At 38.0% G+C, this 24,408-nt stretch overlaps 1 protein-coding gene across 4 annotated transcripts in view; it reads left to right on the top strand.

Moving 5' to 3' along the window:
* Positions 1–24,408, top strand: part of LOC131044437 (mechanosensitive ion channel protein 1, mitochondrial) — a 93,040-nt gene that overhangs the window by 32,047 nt on the left and 36,585 nt on the right. For 2 of the 4 annotated variants that reach the window (XM_057977760.2, XM_057977758.2), the window contains exons 2-3: positions 3,222–4,183; positions 4,626–4,903. In XM_057977760.2, the coding sequence (XP_057833743.2) occupies positions 3,348–4,183; positions 4,626–4,903 (1,114 nt within the window). In that variant the 5' untranslated portion in view covers positions 3,222–3,347. Of the gene's footprint in view, positions 1–3,221; positions 4,184–4,625; positions 4,904–24,408 lie in introns of those variants that run through there. The other 2 variants (XM_059216797.1, XM_057977761.2) reach the window with 2 other exon arrangements.

Genomic DNA, 24,408 nt, shown 5'->3' with positions numbered 1-24,408 from the left:
AATTTTCACGAGGTTCAAGAAGATGGTTAAGGAAGGCTTAAGTATTGAGAAAGACTTGTGCATAGAGGGCATCTTGCTCCCATGTTGGTGTAGGATCGACAATACCACTCATTCCGAAGTCACATGTCCATCATGCAGGGAGGCTATTCACCAAGCTAAGGTGCAGGCAGAGCTGGAAGAATTGTCAAAGATGTACACTATAGAAAAGTGGCAGAATGCTCACCTTCAACCAATTGACTTAGCATCAAAAGAAGGTATCACTGCAGCATCTTGTAGTAAAGAAAACACAATTGGGCGGGACGATCAACACAATTTAGTCAAGAGAAAATTTGCATACCTTATGCCGAGGAAAGAAACACCCACTGAAGTGGAGGTTGAGAAAGTGGTAGAAGACGTTCAACCAAATGCAGGCAATGATTCCACAATCAAGCAAGAAGAGATGCTCCTTGATGAAGAGGTCCGTTCGTGCATGCTCTAGATGGAAGAAATGATAAGCAGCTTGAGGTAGGAAGGGACATGTGACAGTCAGTGGGCCGCTGAGATGAAAGTAGAGTATGGAATGCAGTTCAGGTCGGTGCTTGAACCTCTACTCAAGATCCAAGAAGAATTGTTAAAAGAAATTGAGATACGTGAGAGGTCGATCGATGAACAAGTTGTCGTGATAGAAGTGAAGAATGAAGAGCAATTCGGGTTGGGGCTCAACTCGTTATCAAAGATTCAAAAGGAGCTAGCGGTTGAAATATTCCATGTTTCCAAGTTTCCATATGAGTCCAGATTTTGCCACTGCATGCCTACTGAGGACTGGAATTCTGAGCTGCATGTGGTGGATGCAAGTGGGATGATACACCACTAGCTTCGACCTCTCGATGAAGTAGTGGATGACACGCTAGAATTATCGCCCACGCATGAAAACCACCAGGTTGTCTCTTTCCTTACTCCTGAATTTGAAAGTTATGAATTTGATTATGGAAATTTGGGAATAAGAACTTGTTTATGGATTGATCATGGTCCCAATGAGTTGCCACAGTTGCTAATCTTTCCTGAAGTTTTTCTTGAGTTTGCGATTTGTATTGTGAAAGATCACTTTTCCGAGTTTAAAGATGAATTTGCAAGGCTTCGAACCATGACTAATGCCATGTTGCTCCTGCGCATCCTGAGAAATCATGTTAGGAGTTGTATATATTTAGGTCTTGTGAGTATTGTCCGTTCGAATTTTTTTGTTTTTATTAGATTAGGTTTCCTTTTTGTTTGTTTGTTTGTTCGTTCCCCTTGTGGGTTTTGGCTTTCCTTTGGTTTGTTTTCCTTTTGTTTGCTTTCCTTTTTGGTTTTGGTTTTGGTTTTCAGCCTTTGGTGCTGGTTTCCCTTGAGCTTGTCCGCTCAAGTGGTTTTGCTTAGGTTTAGGGGTTTTGGAGTGGCCTAAATTGTTTGGAGTTCCCGTTTGTGGGTGGGGTGATGATGTTGTATTCCACTTATGTTATCAATTGCTCTAAGTCATTTAGATCTCTTAGAAGAGGTTATGGTTGGTGAAAACTTTACATCTTGCTTCAGCGCCACTGGAATCTCCAAACCCATAGCAGGCTTCATTGCTTACGAGCCAAAGGAATTGACGGAAATGAAATGAAACATCAAAAGAAAAAAAGAAAAGAAAGATGAAAAATGAAAAGAATTATCAAATTATTGGCTTTGGGAGCATGCAGATAACTCCACCGGGGCTATGGACGCCTGGCTGGCAGTGGAGCAATATTCGCGGGAATTTCAGACACAACCTCGTTGGAGCTATGGATGCTTGATTGGCAGCAAGGCAATGTCCCGGGTGCTTTTGAAGTATAGATACCTTTAGCTTGCCATGACTAATTCTAGGAGTCTGGATGGTCTTGTGAGATGGAATTAATGCATATGCAAACACTTATTCAATCCCAAGATGAATGTGCTTTAATTTGGGTTCTCGCCCTAAAGTGTTTTTCAACACTTTCCCCGTGGATTGGATTTTATCTTTGAAAACTCGAAATGTTCAGGAACATTTATTTGGGTGGGGGCTAGATGTTGTGACCTTTTCACACATCGCCCCATTGCAAATGGGGACCCCCTTCTTTTTAGGCCCCTTCAGTCTTTTGGCTTTGTTTTTTGGCAACAAAACTGCTAATTGTGGCAAGGGGCAGTTTCTTAATTGCCATGCAAGAGGTAATTACACAATTGCTTTGATGATTGCATGACCACCCTTCAGTTTTGATTTTACCTTTGGTTACGTAATTGCTGGTTTGTGGTAACCAACAGTTTTGTCATTTGTTTTGTGGGGCCAGAGTAATAGCTGGAGACATCTTACAATCATCTGCAATTGGTCTATGGAAATTGCTCATTTTGAAGCATGTTGATTACAAAAACAGGTTCAAACCATTGTGCAAGGGCTGGCACTTGTGTGATTCTTCATGTTGTGTTTATATTTTTTTGGAATAGTAGGCTGAAGAGTACGTTTTTCATGGAGTTGTGGGCAGGATAACTATGTAGAACTTGGTTCTATAGTGCCATGAGCTCACTTCTTGTCGTAGAGACATTTTTTTCATGTGTAATTAACTGAAATATAGTGATTGAGGAGCTGGTGCAGTTCACTCTTGCTGGAGTTTTCACCCATTTAGGGTTTCTCCAGGGTAATTTTGTGTTCTCGGTCTTCTCTTGCTTGTTTACATACTGTTTTTAGTCATTTCCAGCAATTTGTATATTGCTATGGATGACCCAATGAAATAAGGGGGTGTTTGATGATCTAACATAGAGATTACATCTTGTTTTGGAGAATTTTGGTGTGCTAGTTTGTGAAGTTTGTAGGTGAAGATCTGTTAGATGACTATCCTCATCAGTTTATAGATCATTAGATGCCATGAATTAAGGATATCTATTTCGTCAAATTCACCAAGGGCTTACACCTGAATTTTCTATTGGGGTATGCCACATCCAGTGAGTTGGATGCAATAGATCAATTAAGTTCAACACTTAATCACATTTCTCCTGTGGACCCACATTTCTTCTAAACCTGAGTGATCTGATTTGACTGATTATTTTCTTTTTGCTTCAATCCTTTATATTAGGATAACAGGGCAATACCTTTATATGTTAGAATTTTATTTATTAGAGAAGTTATTCAAAATGGGTACTGTTTTATTCTTTTTCTTTTAACAATTTTTTTTTTGGAATAATTATTTTTTTACTGCCTCATGGTTTACTTGCAGGTGATTTGCAAGTAGATTTGGCTGCTGTATTTTTTAGCCTGACAAAGTGATAGTATCCAATGCTTTGTACCATGGTGGGGATCACCATTGTTTAGCAGTTATCAGCATAGAAGAGAGTTCTCATGAATGATGGCTCGAGTCTGCATGTCCTTATATCACTCCATATTTCCTAAAGCTAATCGTGTGTCTAATTTGTTACGTTCCAATGGAATTTCTGTCTTCCGAAGCAGCCATTCTTGTACTGATTTACCACCAAGTTTTTACAGTTGCAATGATTTATTTTCTAACATTCGCTATAGTACTGGGTCAGAACCAGAGGAAAAGAATAATGTCTTATGCAATGTTCCATTTTCCTGTTCAAAACAGTTTTTTCAATCTTCCCCTGCCTGGGCCACTATTAGGACTGGTGTGCAGCATTATCAGGTCAAAGGAACAATTCCATATTACAAATCTATATGCTTATCATCATTTGGGTCAAATAAAACTATCCATGTTTGTCGAACATTCTCTTCCCGGGCTACAGACAAATTAGATGGGCTTTCAGCAGAAGTTTCAACTGCTTCCAATGCCAATGGATCAACTACTGGTGATGTGGTTGGGGATGACTGGATGGATGTTGCAAAAAGTGCTTCAAAATCTGTTAAGGATGCAGTTATGTACACAGGAACAAAGGCCAAGGAAACATTGGATGAACACATGCCTGTTTTGCAGCAATGGATGGACTCTTCACCATATTTAAAAGAGACACTTATTCCAGTCAGCTGGACGATGTTGGCATCAATATTAGCTTGGCTGGTAATGCCAAGAGTGCTCCGTAGGATGCATCGGTATACTGAACAAAGTTCCATTATATTATCTATGGGGCGCCCATCTCAGGAACGGGTGACTTATGAGAAAAGTATCTGGGGTGCTTTGGAGGATCCTGTGCGGTATCTCATCACCTTTATGGCATTTTCACAGTTGTAAGTATTTTTCTCTGTTTCGTTGCAATCTATAATGCATAGAACTTTGATGTTATTCTCTTTTTAGGCCTGTTTAGTATTAATTTTTCAGTAAAGGAAATTAATTCATGAAGATGGGAAAGTACCAAGGAACTGCCCAAAAATGTAGAAGATACATAGATTTGCTTTTCTACCTCAATTTTTTTAATTTTCAGAATATGAAAAACTGTAGATTATTCTTATGCTTGAAGTTGAAGATTTAGAAATAGGTTTCAATTGGTAGTTAATTTACAGAACTGAGAGTTTTTAAATTGTTGCTTAGGTGGTTGTGAGTAGGTGGATTGAAGGTCTTAGAGATTTGTTAGCAGATCAGCAATTTTGACGTTGAAATGTTTTCTAAAATTATTTTTTGTGATTTAACTTATCAGAGTTAAAAAATCTAATTCCATACAGACTGATACAGGGGCTTAATTATTGCACCAAGCACAGTTGCAGCACAATACATGCCTCAAATATGGAGAGGAGCTGCTGTTCTTTCATTGGTTTGGTTTCTTCAGAGGTGGAAAAGCAATGTGTTTTCTCGTTTTTCTGCTGCTGAGCAGATTGCTGGCCTTGATAAAGAAAAATTCTCGGCTTTGGACAAACTCTCCTCTGTGGGCTTGTTTGTTCTGGGAGGAATGGCATTGGCTGAGGCTTGTGGTGTAGCTGTTCAGTCTATCATAACTGTTGGGGGAATAGGAGGTAAGTGAAGTTTATGTATACACATCTATTGGTATATTTTTCTTCCTTTTTTGTGAAAATAATGCCATCTTATATTGCAGAAAAGAGCATAAGCATGACATCATGAGTGTCAGAATCTTTTGGTAAGGAAACTGGAAAATCTAATATTTGAAGCTTTTTGTCAAAGGCGGAGAGTCAACAGCCTTTTGGAAATAATTGTTCTAGTTATAATATATCGATAGCATCTTATAAGTATCATTAAACTCACCTAAGCAGACTGGATAAGTAAGATCCTGATGACTTGCCTTACATCTTTTTTTCCATAGGAAAAGTGATGGAAGGTAAAATTATTGCATGCCATACCTCTTTTGTATGTATGTCTGATCTTTCAGGTGCCCATTAAAAGGGCATTCCACTAGGAGAAATGAGATGCAAATTCTCCTTGCAGCCAGGTCCAAAAGGTCTTAGCAGCTAGGCATTTTCAGAAGACATGTTTGTGGATTCATCTCTTACATGTCTCATGCATACAAATATTGTCCATTTTATTGATGTGTGCTAATCATGGTTATGCAAATTGTCGAGCACTCACCCAGTTGATTCGAGTCATTCTTGGCAAGCACTTGCAGAGTCTAGTTGAGTCCAATCCAAATAGAGAAAATAATATAAAATTAAATTAAAATTGTCTTAAAAATCAGTAGCTCTAAGAAAATAAGAGCTCACTGAACATGCGACAGTAATATCTATGAGTGGCCGATGTCTAATATTGAGTCACCCATCCATGATGATAGAGCAGCCTTCCCTTTTCCAATTTTGCAGGATTTCTTTCGTCACCACACTTAGCTTTGTTTATGTTCTCAAGGTGGCCAAATGAAGGACCGACAACAATTGTATCTTTGAACATTTTGTTTAAATAGGGAGAACATGACAAATGAAATGAATGGTATGGGTAAAGAAAATTTGGCAATAGAAGACTCAAACACTTTTCGTGATTGCATATTGAACATCTCTGCAACACTAGTAGCCATTCTCTTTCCCTTTGTATAACTCTCACCCTTTAAACTCTCAACATCCATAGTTTGGGTAGGCAATGACATACTATGTTGCATAGTCTTTATTTGCTTCCTTTATTTCTTGCTTCACCCTCATTGCACAATCAAGTCACCTTGGCCTTCTCAAATAAGATTATATTTTCATAACCTTTTATCTCTATCCACTTATGCATAAAAGATGAGAGTAAACTCTTTTTGCAAAAATGACTTAGCCATACTCTACTCCCTTCTAATTTTGTTCTTGTCTTTGTCTGTGGCTGTAGCACTTTGTTGGTGAACAGATTTGTCACTACAATTGTTTCTTTGAAACTAACCCTGTTTGCCCGAAGAGCAGTGACAACTGCGCCAACAATTGGAGAGATTGCAGCAAAACCACAATCTTCCTCTACATTTGAGAGGGGCAGCTCCCTTGTATGATGGGGGTATTTGTGATTTCTGTGTACTTTTAACTTGAAAGTACATACAGGAGAAAATATAAAACCAAAAGAAGATGAATAACAAAAACCCTAATGATAGACATACGAACACCAAATAGGATTTCACAACTGATATCATACTACAGGGGGTTTAAGCACAAGATAATATTTGATATGCAATGCTAATGAAAGAAGGAAAACATATTTCGACATATGAAGGAACAAGTTACCTAAGCACATTCAAACCAAGATACCAGGGTATATTTTGTTTCATCAATTACAGATATCTTTGGAATTAAAAACCAATGGATTCCACCAATACACAAAAGGATTATCAAATTGACATATGAGAAATCAATAATAATAACTCATAAACACATTCATGACGTACAGATCAATTGTGTTTTTTGTTATTCTTTTGAAAATATACAAGTCCAAAAGCTTTGAGTACAAAATGTGAAAACCAAAAGTTCTGAATTTCCCCTCTGTAAGAGTCCCCCTTGTACAATGTGAAAGTCTTCAATTTATAGGCTTGAGAGAATAACTACCTTGTAACTACTTAGCCTAACTACTTAGGTTAACTACCTTTTTGAAAATAAGTTAGGATCTACCTTACTTTTACAAAGTTAAAGCCAAAAAGCTACCTTTAATTACAATAAATGACATAAGTCACTTTTTCAAAAGGGAATTTCAAACCCATTCCATTGAAGAAAGAACTCAATGTCAGTTTGTCAAGGTAGCCTCCATGTCTTCTTCTAATCTGCGAGCAACTTGCTCATCAACAATTTGGTCTTCAAACACAAGTGGTTTGATTGCATCTACTAGTCACCATTTCCACCTATGAACTACTAGCCTTCATGAGCAATGTAGCCTTAGGATGATTGATCAGCTTGCCTATAGTTCCATCATCGTTGTTGTTATCACTTGAATTAAATGAATCCTTCTATGAATCTGCTTGAATGTGTGAAATCTATCTCAAACTTGCTTTAACCATTGCACATTCCTCTAAAAAATGTATACACAAGTTGATCCTTGATATAAGACAAATATCCACCACTATTAATAGTCTTCAAACAGTAAGCCGCAAGTATGCAAGGACAATTGTGATAAATGCCATTACAATGATAAGAATAATGGAAACAATGAGGAAGATGTTATAAATTGTGTGAATCTTGTGACCCCATAAGATTTTGAAATGTAGTAGAGACCCGTGTATAGAAATAGAATGGCAAGAACCCTATTGTTGTCATCTAAAGAACTCTCCCTCGATACCATGGTAATGAAAAGATATTTCCTTATTCTTATCTTCTGAAATGAACTTCAAGAATTCTTTTTGATGAGCAAGTGTTTGCATTTATAGTAATGTCGTTTCAAGTTTAACATCGAAGCATTTAATATCATATGAATCAAGCTCTTTTCTAAGGATAACTTTAGAAAAACTCATTGAAAGATGCAAGTCTAAGGTCAACCATCTTGAAGAGCCTTGGCCATTTGACATCCTAGAAGATGAAAATCTCAGTAACTTTAAATTTCACTCCCACTAGATGCATTTGCATTGGATAGATATAGATAAGGAAGTAATCCATAAAATGCTTGAACATAATCTTGAGTTCGAATAGTATTCCAAGTTCCAATGGAAGACAAATTTCATTTGTATTTCTTTGATGATGGTTACATCTCTGAAAAATGATTGAAAGAAGGATCATGATATTGTGCTACTAAAAATCCCAATAAAAGACTAAATATTATTCCAGTGATGATCAATGATTGTAACAACTCTTATGCTTCTCACATGTGCCGCTTGTAACTTCTGAATATGCATGTGATGTTTCTTTATTTCTTCGTTATTTCATAAACAGTCAACCATTTCACATCTTCTTTCTCTATGTATATTTGGCAGCTTGTAAATTGGACGTCAATTAAACTTGTGAACCCGTAGTTAAGTGTTGTTTACATTTAACTTCATTCTTCATCGGTGTTTTAGGTCCAAGCCATAACTTACAAATTTGAAGGTAAATGTGATGCCATCACAAAATAAAATCATAGGTTTTATCGACATTTTGAGAGTAGTTAACTCATGTGTAACTACCGATGTCCATAGTGATTATTCTTTTAATCACATTTTGGCATAGAAGGGAGAATGCTTGAAAAGGGGATTGAGGAACTTAGATCTATGCCTGCCAATTGCATTTTCTTGAAAGTTTCTAAAAACTCTTCAACAAACCCATTTTATGCATTTCTTGCAATCATTGCATAGTTCTTGTGCTTCATTAATTCAAAAACTTCGAGAGCTTCCTTGCGAAATCCATTTTGTGCACATTCTACAATATTTTCATTTCATTCCTTGAGATGACGCCTTTTTGAGGCTTTCTGCAAAACAGTTCACAGGTCTTGCATATGCTTTCATATTTTGCATGCATAGTCACTGGTTACAAAGTTTCTAAAGCCCTTTTAACAAATCTATTTAGCATTTACTTTGCACTTATTGCATTCCATATGATGACACCTCCCTGTTGCATTTTGTCAAATAGTCCTATGTCTTGTCTATGCTTTCGTATGTTGCATGCATGTCCATGTACGAGAGGGGGGAAGCAGCACGGATTCGGCTTTCTGCCAACCCATCGCAATTGCTTGAAAATCTCTAAAACCAATTCAACAAATCCAATTTGTACTTTTCCTGTGATCATAGCATTCCTTGAGATCTCATTTCTCTGCAGCATTTTGCCAGGCGGTTTACATACTTTGTTTGTTCTTTCACATTTTGTGTGCGTGTCTACCAAATCCCACGTAGAGTTGTCAAAGCTCCCATCTCGGCGCTGCCAAGGAGAATGTTGGGGCACGGTTGTGTACATCAGCTTTACACCTGCCAATTGCATTTGAGTGAAAGTTCCAAGATCTTTTTAATAAACCTGTGATATTTGCATTCCATGAGACAATATCTCATCAAGGCAATTTGTCAAACAGTCCACGCCTTGTCTAAAGCTTCCATATTTGCATACTCGCATGTCAACCTGCACACTTGCATTTTCTTGAATATCTCCACGGCCGTTTCAACAAGTCTATTTTGTGCATATCCACACAACCATTTGACTCTTTGAGGCATATGCCAAACAAGTTAGGTGCGCTGTTTATGATTTTGCATTTTACATGCATGTCCAGCAAGGTGATTGTAACAGCAACATTTGATAAAATTGGTCTACCTCATTGGCTGCGCAACAGGGGAAGAGAAACACAAGTTGACTTTATGTCTGCTAATTGCATTAGCTTGATAGTTTCTAAAGGCTTCTGAGAAATACATTTTGTACACATTCTGCATTCATAACATTCCATGAAACTATGTTTCTGTGAAGCATTTGATCAAATCGTTCATGTGCATTGTCTTTGCCCGTGCTTCCACATTTCCCATACATATCCAACAAAATACGAACTGTCGAGTTTGCTTTGTATTGCTAATCACATTTGTTTGGAAGTTTCTAAAACCATTTCAACATGTCCATTTTGTGCAAAACGTTCGATGATGACAAATATGAGATGCAGCTTTTTGAGGTATTATCTTAAATAGTTTGGGTATCATGTCTGTAATTCAATGCTTCACCAATCATGTATCGGAACGTCCCCTCGAAGAAAAACTTCCTTTCATTACGCCTTTCTGCAAATTCACAATGCAACTAGAAAATCCCGTTTAAACATTTGTCTATGAAACAACCAATTGCATTTGCTTGAAAGTTTCTTTTCAGCAGATGCTTGAAAGCTTCTATTGCCTTTTCAATAGGTGTGTTTTGTATGTATTTTGTTATCATGGCATTCCATACAACCCCATTTCTTTCGAATATGTCACATGACATGTCCATGCATGCACTTTGTGTGAGTAAAGAGGATATATTATCTTGATTTCTTGGGTAGTTATAATAACTACCCATTGACCTTTTGCACTGTGTACTAAATTATCCAAAGTTGCCGATTAACTCCAATAAAACTTGAATACATCGAGCCTTGTTTCTTATCGGCTCTTTGGAGGTAATTCACAACGTAATTCGGTAACTTTGTTAAGTTACATAAAAGACTGATGTGCATTCCATTTGCCTCGATTTTGGTGCTTTGGCAAAATACACCAACTTACCGATAATGTCTCTTATCACTGAAGGCTTTAATAAACTTCCCCGTTGGTGCTTTGTTTCCTCTTAGATTATTTTGTCCTTTTTGTTGCCCCATCCAACGTAGCGATAGACCTAATAGGTTGACAACTTCACTGCTATTAAGTAATTTCATTTGCTTGAAAATTTATAAAGCCTTTTGACCAAATCTATTTTGAGTGCGACCCACAATTTCCATTCCATGAGTTGGTATCTCTTTAAGGCATTCTATAAAACAGCTCACATGTCTTGTCCTTGCTTCTTTATTCTGGTACGCAGAGAGAAAAATAATACAATTTGGCTTTGCACCAACTAGATGCATTTACTTAAAAGTCTCTAAAGTCTTCTCAACAAATTTATTTTGTGAATTTCCCATTATCAATGCTTTGCATGAAATGATACCTCATAAAGGCGTGTTGTCAAATAATTCTGGCTCTTTGTCTATGATTCCAGATCTTACATGTGTGTCTAGTAGCACATTTGCAATTGTAATTTCTAACAAAAATCCCAATCCATTACGCTTTGAAAAGTGTCTTGCATTAAAGAAAATCTGTCTTGCAGCAATATGGAAATATCCATGATATAAGAAGACCTTTCAAATGCACAAGTAACTGTTTTCAGCAACCTCAACTGGTGGTAAATCAAAAATTGTTTGAAGAGGCCCAGGTTTCTGGTATGTGATGTCCGTCATTGTGCAACAATTCCTACCAACCCATTCAGACTCGTAGATTAACTAACTCCAAACCATTTGGTATCTATTTCCAAGAAAACCTTTCTAAAATGACTAATAATGCATGTCAGATTGTTTCTGCATTTTGCGTCAACACATATGGTCAATTTGGAGTAAAGTCGGAGGAGTACAAAGGGTGACATGAACTGACTGAAAACACATAGTTGCCAATCCTAAAAGGTCTTGAGAATTGCACATTTACTTGACTAGCCATATAATGGGTTTGATATAAAAGTTCAAATTTTGGGTTGTTGAAAATAGGGGCAACACACTTTTACTCCAAAAAGAACCCCTATAGTACCTTTACACCCTCACTGCCTTCACTGCTCCTCATTGGCTTTTTTATTAAAAAATAAAAATACTGCTGCAAGTGCAAACATAAAATAAAAAACAAACAAAAAGTCCTTCCTAAGCATTGGAAACTTTGAAAAAATAAAAATAAAAAAAATGTAGAAGAATTCATATAAATGAACAATGGATAGTAAACTTACCTAAAATAATGTAGTTTAGATATTCTTTTGCGTTCTTCTCACAGCTATTCTCTTGTTTTTTTCTTCTTCGCATATTGAAAATGTCAAAATGATTTTTTTGTTGTTGTTAGTGTCACTGTTTTAGGTTTAGGGTTGGTGTATAGGGGCATGATAATCCTTGTGTTCCCCTTCCTTTTTAATAAAAAAACATGTGTGTTATAAAAAAAAAAAAAATAGGCTGTAGGGGTCCCCTGCCATTTCTCGAGAGAAATTGGTGTCTTGGTGCTGTTTCCTAAATTTTCTGGAAATTGGGTATATGGTGTGGGGACATGTCTGACCCATCCTTACATCCTCAAAATGACCCCTATAGGGTATGGGCCCAAAAATTCAGGGGCAATGTAATGTCCCCTTTTAAATGTGACCTTGGAATATAAGTATTTAATAATGTCATTTAATTAATTTAATAAAGTATTAAAATGACTTTAATGGTGAGTTCAGTGAAAATTTAATAGTCATTTTATTATTATTTCCTTAAGTTCAAATTAAAGTAAAAGAGAGGGAAGTTAAAAATAAGGAGGAAAGCCAAGAGTCATCGCCAATCGTTATAAAAGAGTAGTTTGGGCTTCATTCCAGATATGCTTGGTTGATTTCTCATTTCTAGTTTTACAGTGCTTTTTGAAGCTAGCTGTTTTGGAGATATCATTTCTGATATTTCACATTGTGCCTGCAAGAAATTCTTTTAAATTTGTAAAGTCTCATCCTAAGACAAGTTTGAAAATTATTGATTTCATGGTGTTTTGTGACGAATATTATTTGGGACATCTGAGGTATAATTTGAATATGTTGAAGTTAAATCATTTCTGGAGAATATTTGTTTATAACCAGCAAGTTGATTTTGATATTGATACGAGTGATTGATAAAGATATACCGCCCGTTGAATATTTCTGAGGTTTTTAAAAAGAAATCAAATTAAATGGAATTTGTGACAAAAATCTGTGAGATGAGTGTGGCTATGAAAAGGGAAGGATGAGCCATTTAATTGAGTAAATTTGCAATTGATATTCTCAAGATATGGAAATTGGAAAACAAAATATTATATTCTTGGTGTCAGCTTAAGGAAGGAAATTGATTATCGCATTTGCGCTAGAGCCTCTATATATCTATGGCGGGAGAAGAAACACTAAATTTGTTGACAAAATTATTTTTACTTGCCGTGAATGATAAAAGTATTGAGCTGCACTTATGTTGCCCAAGCGTGAGCAATAAAGAAAATTGTTCTTATTAAGGATTTGATTCATTAAAGGGAAATACTAAGTTTGCAAACTGCATATTTATGTCTCCTTCCCGTGCAAGCACAACTTTCATATTTTCTACTTTCGCATGAGCTTGCTTGGCTTGCGTAGTTCTTGTTTGGATTCTCGGCTAAGTCGTGGTTCATTTTTGTGTCATTTCGTCTTTGTTCTGAAAGCACATTTTGGTGCAAGGAGAATGTGGGAGGTTTGTTGAAAGAGTTGACTTGAATCTTGGCGTTTTGTACCTCTACCTGCTCATGTGGCAAAGGAAATATAGAATTTGTGAGCTGCATGCTTTGAAGTTTGTTTGATATGAGCCATCTACAGCCTGGAGTCGGGGGTGCAATAATTGGTTGTATTAGCTTCGGTTTTCTTTGTTGGGAACAAAGGATTTGTGAAATTATATTTCTGCTCTGAATGTTTGACCATTCTCATTAGGTGCTTTAGATTGGTGATTATACTGAATTAATATAGTAGGCACTGGATCAATATTATGTAGCGGGGCAGCAAAAGGATTGGTTAAGGTGGTTACATTTGGGTGGTGAGCATTGTTAGAATACTACCTACCATATGCTGATTGAGAAGACTCCTTTTCGAGTGCTAGATATGATGTTGTCTTTTATAGATGTGGCATTTGGGGATAGCAAAGCTCTTAAGGAAAATGATTGAATTTAGGAGAGTCAGGACATCTTTAAGTCACTTAAGGATAATCTTTCATAGTGCATAGTATCAGCAAAAGATTTATGTAGGTAGGCACAAGATTGAGAGAAGTTTTGAGGTGGGAGATTTAGTCTTTTGTACCTACAACCGTGCAGACAATCTTCCTTGAACAAGAGTGGTGTTGAGAAGTTGTAGCCTCGCTTCTATGGCCCTTTAGGATTGCATGGAGGGTTGGTGAAGTAGCTTATGAGTTGGAGTTGTCTGAAAATAGCAAAATTCGTGATGTGTTCCACATTTCCTGCCTCAAAAAGGCACTTGGGCAGCATTTCACTTCATCATCAGAGCTTCCACCATTGAATGAGGAGGGTAGATCGATTTTGGTTCCTAAAGTTATTTTGGGTGTCAAAGAGAGGAGGCTGAAGAGTAGGGTGCTTGAGTATCTCATTAGATGGAGGATTTGCCTTTGGAAGATGCTACATGGGAAGGTGAGTAGATTTTTCTGCATCCAAATCTTCATTTGCTTGAGGACAAGCAATACTGAGGAGGATTGTAATTTAATTTCATAGAGTGACTTAAGTGAAAATAAAAGGAAATATGAAAAGTCTATTTATTAATGTGCGTTAATGAATTATTTAAAGCAGGAAGTTGAAAAGCCCTTCAAGAATGTTCTAAAGAAAATATAAAAAGGTGAATTAGGAGCTGATTTGGCATGCATGATTATATTTCTCTTGTGGATTTTGAGTTTCTTGTTGGAGCAAAATCCTAGGACAAAAACCCTAAGGTAAATCAATTTTAATAGTGAGATATCCTCCCTAGTTGGTTGTAGGTGGAATCATTTAGATTTCACACTGGGATTGCACATTTGAACATTTTTTGAAGTCTTGAAAGAAGACAAATTGTTAGAGCATTGCAGAGGTTTATAGGAAAGACAGTTAATGGTTTGGTATGTGAAATGTATGGAAATGAGATCCCACATCTATGGATGCAAACTAAGATCTTAAATCTCCATAACATAGCATTGGAGTAGAAATAGGCTGAACTACAATCCTGATAGGAGAGTTGAACATTTGGATTTTTTTCCTTTGTTGCAATGGAATTGAGATTGTGAAGTGTGTGTTTCAGATCCAGGTTTAATGATTGCAAAATGATAGATTTTAGCAATAACATTAAATTACAAAAAGAAGGATTGACACAGTAAGCTATGTCTGGAAGAGAGATACAAAGAGGAACTTGGCTCTGAAATCTAGAGCAGACCGTGTTGGACACGGGTGCTAGACGCTTGATGCAACTCAAATCAAGATGAGATAGATTAAATTGTGGCAAACATAACAATTGACCAGGAACAAAAAGACTAGAATAAACTCAAAAATTGGAATGCCCAAACAAAATGGATATATTATTAATATTTCCTTAATCCATGGACAAAAATTATAATGTAGAAAAGAGTTCAAAACATCTCCAGCATCAGAGCCTGCCTCTATTTTTTGTTTGGAATTCTATCCCCTCTTTTAAAACAAAAATATCTTCCCCTAAAAATAGTTAGCCAACTAGCACCAACACCTACCCGCCAAGCCACTACACCAAGCCAAAAAAAGGACAAAGCCAAAACTACCGTTACAAAACGGAAACAATAGAAAATGAAAGAAAGTCAAAAACAACAACTCCTTAACTCCATGTTAGAATGCGGGCAAGGGAACTTAAGGTAGATGCTCTGCACAATCGTCCCCTCCTCTGAGAAAATATGAACCTCCTTGTTCTAGTCGAGTGTGCTTCATCGAATTTGCTTCAGTGATTCACAAATTGTAAGAATCAGGCAAATTTCTCACCCAACGAAATAGAGCTTATATGACGTGGATCATGCTACCACCAATTTGGTATCTAGTACTCGTTCAACCTGCTCCATTTTCTTCTTTGGCATCTACTTAATCCAATGGTTGTCATCCTTCTCATTGTGCTCATCTTCCATCTAATCTTAACAATGGGACTGATGTCAGGCAACTCAATTTGGTAGGCATTGTCATTCATCCTCTTTGTAATTTTGCAAGGTCTAATCTTTGGGCTTCAATTTGTTGTAGGTACCTTGGGGAAACTTTTCCTTGTAGAGATGAACCATGACCATTTCTCCCTCTTGAAAGACCTTTTCTCTCCAATGCAAATCAGCTCTCTTCTTACATTGTTCATTCATGGACGTCCATCTGAGCCTAACTTGTTGATGTAAATCTTGGATATGCTCTAAAAATTTGTAGCTACTTGATTGTTATGTGGGCTCATTTGCAAATCAACCAAGTCCATAACTCCCTTAGGATTTGCTCCATATACAACTCGAAATGCAGGCTTACCTGCAAATCTATTAGTGTTGGAATTATAGGCAAATTCAGCTTGAGGAATCACCAAATCTCATTGTTGAGGATTGTTCCCAACTAAACACCTTAATAGGTTGCCAAGCTTCCATTTACCACCTCCGTTTGGCCATTGGTTTGGGGATGTGTTGATGTGTATTTTGTACACGACCAAACATAGAATAAAATACCTAAAAGGTACCTTATCCTCTCTTGAACAAAGTTCCCGATTGCTGAAGATCTCGCTGAAGGATCAGTCGAGGCAACTCCAAGGTTCTGCTTTGTAGGATCTCTACTCGTGGATAAGCTCTTCGCGGTATGATGTGATTTTGCTGGAATCACAAGGGGACTTACACTCAATGACCTAAACGTCTGATTTGCTGGAATCACAAGTCCTATTAACTAACTGGAAGACAAACAAATGACAAAAGATGCAGGGTTTAGGACGTCTACTCCACTACCTAGAATGCGAGAAAATGGATGAATGACTAGGTGGAGTCCTACTGGGTTGGGTCTCACCATCAGGTTGAACAATTCAACACCAACTCAGTGCGATCTTCTAAGGGATGCTTCCAATATGTTCAAATCGTACACCATCTGACAATGATCACCATTCAAGATAATGTATGAACAATAGACGTGTAACGACTTAAGATTAAGCTCATTTTATGCCAGTTGACCACGCAGGGCGCACTTACCATCAGTAAGAGGCTAGTGATATGGACTAGAAAGATTCCACACAGGTGCATTCAACAATTTTCTTCACTCAATCTAATCATCTATCATCAAAAATGAAGATTCAACAAGAGACCATGCACATTGCAAAGAAACAACATATTCCACCATATCTTCAATGAAAAGAAGTCTTTACAATTAAGGCAACAATGTCTTGCCTTCTCTTCTTAATCTACTCTAATTGCTATTCTACTATTCTGGCCTCTATTACTAACTATTAACTATTAGCTATTATTGACTAACTATTAGCCTTTACAAATGAGGAGCCAGGGCTTATATAGCGCCCACAATACAATTCAATGGCTCATATCACTTTGAGATCAATGGCTGAGATTTTACAATGAAACCCTAATTAGGGTTTGTTACAACAAACTTAATTCTGACCAATGAAATAATTGCATTATTTGGACACATGTCTTCTCTAGAATATTCGACCAATGGATAGCTGGGGTAGGTACATCGAAGTTAGTGCCATCTTTGATGAGTCAGGTACATTGAATGTGGACATGCTGAAGTGGACCAACCCGACTGGAGGAGTGATGACTGGGATGCCACCTTGTCTTTCCTTCAAATGTTGGACTGGAAGAGGTCGTCCTTGATGAGGCTGGGTTGGAGAAGGTCGTCCTTGTCCTGGCCTGGTCTTCTTTCATCTGCCAAAACAAACCAAAAGATGATTAAGGACACATGATAAATTCATTTCAACATAGCATTTTCAACTTAAATCATCAACAAAAAGATATTAACATGAAACTTGCCCAAGATTTTCTCTAGGAACAGACCCTATAAGAATTTCGCCCTGGACCCTTTGGAAGGGTCAGGAGCGAAATTCCAACTTTAGCTCAAAATTCACATTTTTGAAGGTCAAACATCTTTCCAAGGCAATCCAAATAGCTTTTCTCACCCTAGTCCAGGCCTGACTTAGCAAAAAATTTGGAGAAAAGGATGGTTTTAGTGTTTTTTGCTCTAGACCCTTTGGAAGGGTTAGGAGTGATTTTCAAGTTTTGAGCATGTTCCTCCATCCTTTCAACTTCAATTCACCTCCAAGACTAAGGACACATTGCCTCACTCCTGTCTAGGCTATAGAAATCAAAATTTTAACTTGTCTTGCAAAGAAAGTAGGTGATCTTAGGATTTTCGCTCTGGACCCTTTGGAAGGGTTAGGAGCGAAATCCTTGGTTTGGGCTAATTTCCATCATTTTCCAACACCAATTAACATGTCTCCTCGCACCCATCCAAGCCTTGAAAACCTAACGTTTGACTAGACTTGCAAGGAAAAAAGGTGATTTTAAGATTTTCGCTCTGGACCCTTTGGAAGGGTCAGGAGCGAATTTCTTCCCCTAGCCTAAAATCATCATTTTTGGAGACAAAAATCCATTCAAGGGCAATCTCAAGGACCTCTACCTTCTTTGTCTAGGCCTGGCTTGGCATAAATATGAGAGGAATAGATGGATTTTAGAATTTCGCTCTGGACCCTTTGGAAGGGTCAGGAGCGAAATTCTTGTTTTAGGCTTATTCTTCCATCTTTCAACCTCAACCAACTTCAAAAGGGCAAGAACATCAATTCTCACACTCATGCAAGCTGTAAAAACCCAAGTTTGACTTTGATTTTGCTAGGAAAATAAGGGATCTTAGGAATTTCGCTCTGGACCTTTGGAAGGGTCAGGAGCGAATTTCCTATTTTGAGCTTGTTTTGGCTACTCCATTACCTCAATCCAATATTCAAAGGCAAAAACACATCAAAGTCCATCTAACCATGCCATAAAACTCAAGAATTTGACCATCTCCAAGAAGAAAAAATGAGTTTCCAAGAATTTCGCTCTGGACCCTTTGGAAGGGTCAGGAGCGAAAATCTTGTTTTGAGCTTATTCCTCCGTTATTTCAACTTGAATCCACCTCACAAGGCAAGAAAACACTTCTCTCCTCTCAACCAACCCAAGTTTGACTTGAATTTGCAAGGGAAAATAGGTGATTGAAGAATTTTCGCCCTGGACCCTTTGGAAGGGTCAGGAGCGAATTTCTTCATTTGGCTCAATTCCTTCAATCTTGATAATCATTGGCAATTTAGAGTCATTCCTAAGGACATCTCCTTCTTGATTTTACCTTAGCCCACACTTGATCTAGCACAAAGTTAATAGCAAAGAGAGGTTTTGAGAAAATTCGCTCTGGACCCTTTGGAAGGGCCAGGAGCGAAATTTTCATTTTTGACCCAAAATCATCATTTTCTAAACTTGAAACTTCTTTGCAAGGTAGGATTTCGTCCTTCATTACCCTAGGAATAAGGTTTTGAGCCTAAGAAAGGTCAAAAAGTAGGCTTGTAAGGAATTTCGCCCTAGACCCTTTGGAAGGGTCAGGAGCGAAATTTCCTTTCCTGGCTAAAATCTTCATTCCTCAATGCTATCAAACACTCTCAATGGCAAGATCATGTCCATTTCCCCTTTCAACATGCTTTGGACATCATAATTTGGTCAAATAGGGAAGGAAATGAGGTCTAGGAGGATTTTCGCTCTGGACCCTTTGGAAGGGTCAGGAGTGAAAATCATGATTTGGGCTTGATTCTTCTTTTTTCCAACTCAAAATCACCTCAAGAGGTAACCAAACATCATCCTTCACCCAAGTGATAAGGTCTTAAGCCAAAACAAGGTCAAAAGAATAGGCTTGCAAGGAATTTCGCTCTGGACCCTTTGGAAGGGTCAGGAGCGAAATTCACCTTCTTGACTAGAATCCTTCATTTTTTCAAGGCTTTCAAACATTTCCAAAGTCCAAACATGTCCACACTTCCCTTCAAGATGCCTTGCAACTCAAAATTTGGTCAAACTAGGGAGGAAATGAGCCTTAGGAGGATTTTCGCTCTGGACCCTTTGGAAGGGTCAGGAGCGAAAATCTCATTCTAGGCTAGATTACTCACTTTTCAAACTTCAAACCACTTCAAGAAGCAAACTTAGATCATTTTCCACCTGAGGAAGAAGGTTTCAAGGTCAAACAAGGTAGCAAATGAAGTTTATGATGAATTTCGCTCTGGACCCTTTGGAAGGGTCAGGAGCGAAATTCTTCATTTAGGCCAAAATTTTGTTCTTCAAAATCAATCAAACTCCCTCTCAAGCCAACGCCTAGCCAAAATAAAGAAGAAAATAAGAGTTATAAGGATTTTCGCTCTGGACCCTTTGGAAGGGTCAGGAGCGAAATTCCTCTCCCAGGCTAGAACCCATCATCCCAAGGTCTAAAATCTCCTCTCCAAGGCAAAGTTGCATCAAACCTTCTCAATTATGCCTCAAAAGTCTACAAACTTGGTCAAGCTAAGGAGAAAAATAGAGGAAATAAGAATTTTGCTCTGGACCCTTTGGAAGGGTCAGGAGCGAAATTCACCTTAGGCCATGATCCTGACTTCATTTTTTCGCATTTCCTCATTCAAACAAGTGCTTTTGCCTTCATTCAAGCCTAGGAATGCATTAGTTCTAGGTTTTGGTCAAATTAGAATGTCTTATGGAGAATTTTGCTCTGGACCCTTTGGAAGGGTCAGGAGCGAAATTCACTTTGGACCCTTTGGAAGGGTAAGGAGCGAAATTTGACATTTTGGACTCTCCGTCAGGATCATTTTATGGAATATAACATTTAAGTATAAGTATACTTTAAGGTATATTCCATATATACTTTCAGGATGTTTGAGAGTGGTTTCGGACCTCTCGGAGTTATATTGCAAAATCTAGTTTTTGGAGGATTCTTCAGTTTTCCAGACTTAGTCAAATTTCAGGATCAGGACATCCCAGACTTAGCCAAATTTCAGGGCATTTGAAGATCAGGATGACATTCCAGACTTCATCACTCACCAACTCGACCTAACTCGGACCTTCAAGAATGATACCCACTCACAAAGCAAGACACAATTAGCAACGAGAGCAAAACCAGGCCCTAAGGAAGACTCTCAAAGCAACCCTAATTCTGGGGCCCTGTGGACTCACCCTGGCTCAAGCAAAACCTGTAATCCAACAATCCCCTCGACAGCACTCATCCTGTAAAGGCTAACAGAGAAAACCCTAAAAGACCTAGAAAACAAACCCTAGAAAGCAAAAAGTAGGGGTCCCCATTTGCAATGGGGCAATGTGTGAATACGTCACAACAGGATGATATGCTGAATTGAATTGCAATCTGCTATTTAACCTTTTCCACAAATCTCTCCAAAAGTGGCTTAAGAATTTGGTGTCCCTATCACTAGTTATGGTTTTTGGAACACGATGCAACTACACAATTTATGTAAAGAACAAATGGGCCACCTGATTTGCATCATTAGTCTTGCACAATTTATGTAAGGAATGCAATGGGTCATTTTAAAAAAGGTCCACTGCTACAAACGCTGAATCATTACCTCTTTGGGTTTGTGGAAGACCCAAGACAAAATCCATAGAAATAACAGTCCATGGTTCCCTTGGCACTGGTAAAGGTATGTATAGACAGGTATTTTGATGTCCTCCTTTTGCTATTTGACACACTTTACAAGCAGCAACAAATCTGTCCACATCTCTGTTCATATTAGGCCAAAAGAATTTCTCACTTACTATTCCAAGAGTCTTATCTCTTCCAAAGTGACCTCCAAACCCTTTTGAGTGCATCTTTCTCATGAGTTGTTCCCTCCTAGATCCAAAGGAAATGCAAAGTTGATTCTCTTTAAACAAAAATCCATCAAGCAATAAGTAGTCTTCAAATGGATGGGTTTGACTACTGAGAATTGCATAGATATGACCAAAATTTGGATCAATTGTATATTAACTCTTCATTTCTTCAAAGCCAACCAACCCATGACTCATTAAAACCAATAAATGACGTCTTTTGCCGAGGCATCAACCACTACATTAGTTTTACCACTCTTGTGATGCACAACAAAAGTATTATCTTGCAAGAATGAAGTCCATTTGCGTGTTTGTGGAACAACTTACCCTATAAATTTATATACTTCAAGGCTTGGTTGTTAGTCATTAAAATGAACTCTTTATGTAGAAGGTAACGTCTCCAATATTTTAATGCCCACATCATAGAATTATTTGTCATCAGTAGAGTACTCCTTTTAGCTCCATTCAACTTCTCACTAAAAAAGGCCACATGCTTTCCATCTTGGCTTAGCACTCCCCCAATAGCTACTCCTGAAATATCACACTCCACTAAAGAGTTTCTCAAAATCCGGTGAAGCAAGAATTGGCGCTTTTGTAACCTTGTTTTTGAGTCGTCTGAAGCTCACATCAGTTCCTCTTGCCCAAGTGAATCCTTTCCTTTAGTGCAGTTAGTTATTGGTGCACTAATGTCACTAAAATTCTTAATGAATCTCTTGTGGAAATTCACCAATCCATGGAAGCTCTTAACCTCAGTGTTACTTTTAGGAGCATGCCACTTAAGAATAGCCTTGATTTTTTTGGGCCCATGCTCATAATCATTTGCTGAAATAACAATTCCAAAAAATACTAACTTATCCTTGCAAAATTCACTTTTTTCAAGGTTGATAAACAACCCTTCTGCTCTAAGTATGTCAAGCACTGTTTTCAAATGTTCTAAATGCTCCTTCATAATTTTATTAAAAATCAAGATATCATCAAAATAAATTATGATAAATTTCCCAATATGCAATCTGAATTCCTAGTTCATTGTTTGCATGAAGGTAGTTGGAGCATTGGATAATCCAAATCAAAGTTCCCAAACTCGTCGCGAGTTAGGCGAGTTTGCCGAGTTGGCGAGTCAAGCCAAGCTCGGCGAGTTTTGACAACTCGTGACTTAGACTCAATGAGTCTTGCTCATAACTCGCTTGACTCAGGCGAGTTATGGTAAAACTCTCCGAGTCTGAGCTCCAGGACTCGCGCCGTGGCATGTCAAACATGGCAGACAGAGAGGCTGAGGCTGTGGCTATGGCAAAGGAGGAGGATAGAGCACGATCCGGCACAAGCACAACTGATGTTGATCATTGTGGCACCTCACAGGCGGAGACTATGGCTACTCAGTCATCGAGGACCTACCTTAGACGCCTTTGTAGGAGGCAGACAAACTACTTTGAGGTTGAGGCTGAGGATGAGCTAGAGCTTCTATTTGATGATGTTATAGTGTCTTTAAGCTTTATTCAATAATGGGTGCATGAAACAAGTTTTAAATCGTTAAAAATCTCTAAATTTCAAGGGTTTTTTTTATTTTGCCGAGTCATTGCTGAGTCATTGCTAAGTCATAGTCGAGTCATGAGTTGAGTTGGCCTTGCCGAGTCCGAGTCAGGGAGCTTTGATCCAAATGGCATCACCACTCACTCATAAAAACCATCTTGCATTTTGAAGGCAGTCTTCCACTCATCATCTTCATGGATCCGAATTTGATGGTAACCACTTTCGAGGTTTATTTTGGAGAAGAATTTAGCACCTGACAAACAATCTAGTAAGTCATGCATCCTGGGTATAGGATATCGGTACTTCATAGTGATTTTGTTAATAGCGCTAGAACCAACACATAACCCCCATTTACCCCCCTTCTTAGGAAAGAGTAGAGCAAGTGGGGCACACCGTCTTGTGTTTTCTCTTACAAATATTTTTTTCAATAATTCAGTGATTTGTCACCTCATTTCCTTATTTTCTAGAGGAGGCAACCTAGAAGCAGCCTGGTGTGGAATTGACACCTGGAATAAGATAAATTTGATTGGTAATGCCTCTGGACAGAGGCAAACCAGCAAGTGGGTTAGACAGGGTCAAATCAGAATATTGTTGTAGTAACTCTTCCACGTTCAATGGGATGGTTTGTTGACATGATTTCTTACTTTCTAGGGTGTACGATGGATCAAGTCCCTCCCTTAGATTCTCTGAAGAACTCTTTACACCACACTGTGGTCAAAGACAATTTTTTATTTCAGTTTTCTCTCCTTTAAATGGTTTCAATACATGGAGTTTACTCTCTTGCTGAATCTCATAGGTGTTTTCTCTGCCATGGTGAGTTACATTTCTTTCATATAAGCAAGGCCTACCCAATAATAGGTGACAAGCATCCATCAATACTACATCACACAATACTATATCTTCATAAGGACCAATTTTGAAGTCGATTAGGCAAGATTGTTTCACAAGCACAGTATGATCCTCTTTTAACCAAGAAATTTTGTAACAGTTTCAGAATACATACCAACTGTAACTTTTGCACCATTTCTTTACCTACCAGGCTATCAGTGGATGAAATTTTGTAACAGTTTCAGAATACATACCAACTGTAACTTTTGCACCATTTCTTTACTTACCAGGCTATCAGTGGATCCTCCACCCACAATTACACTTGCATACCTTATATTTACACTTGCATTGCATCCAAAACACACTATTCGTATTCCATTCAGCTGTGGGGGTTTCTTTGTGACCAACAATCAAAGTTTTGTTCAACATCAGGTTCTCACCTATTTCTGCTTCAACTTCTTCTCTTAAGAGCTCTTCTCCTTCTTCTTGGATCACCATTGCTATCTTGGGGTTTTGAGAGCAGTCTACAACTTTATGAGCCTCACTACAAGTGAAGCATTTCAAAGGTTTCCATCCTTAAGGTAATCGCTGTTCTCATCCTCTACCTCTAAGAGCACCCCTTGCTTGGAAGTTTGGCTTCACATCATCTTCTGGCTTTTCTCCATTAGCTGTTTTGAAGGAACTTCCTCTACCTCTACTGGAACTACTGCCACCTCTTTTGTTGACCACTTTGCTCATCCTATTC

This window comes from Cryptomeria japonica, chromosome 1 (assembly GCF_030272615.1).
Source record: "Cryptomeria japonica chromosome 1, Sugi_1.0, whole genome shotgun sequence".
NCBI lineage: Eukaryota > Viridiplantae > Streptophyta > Pinopsida > Cupressales > Cupressaceae > Cryptomeria > Cryptomeria japonica.
The sequence above is the reverse complement of the archived record's forward strand: the minus strand, read 5'-3'. Positions and strand labels throughout refer to the sequence as shown.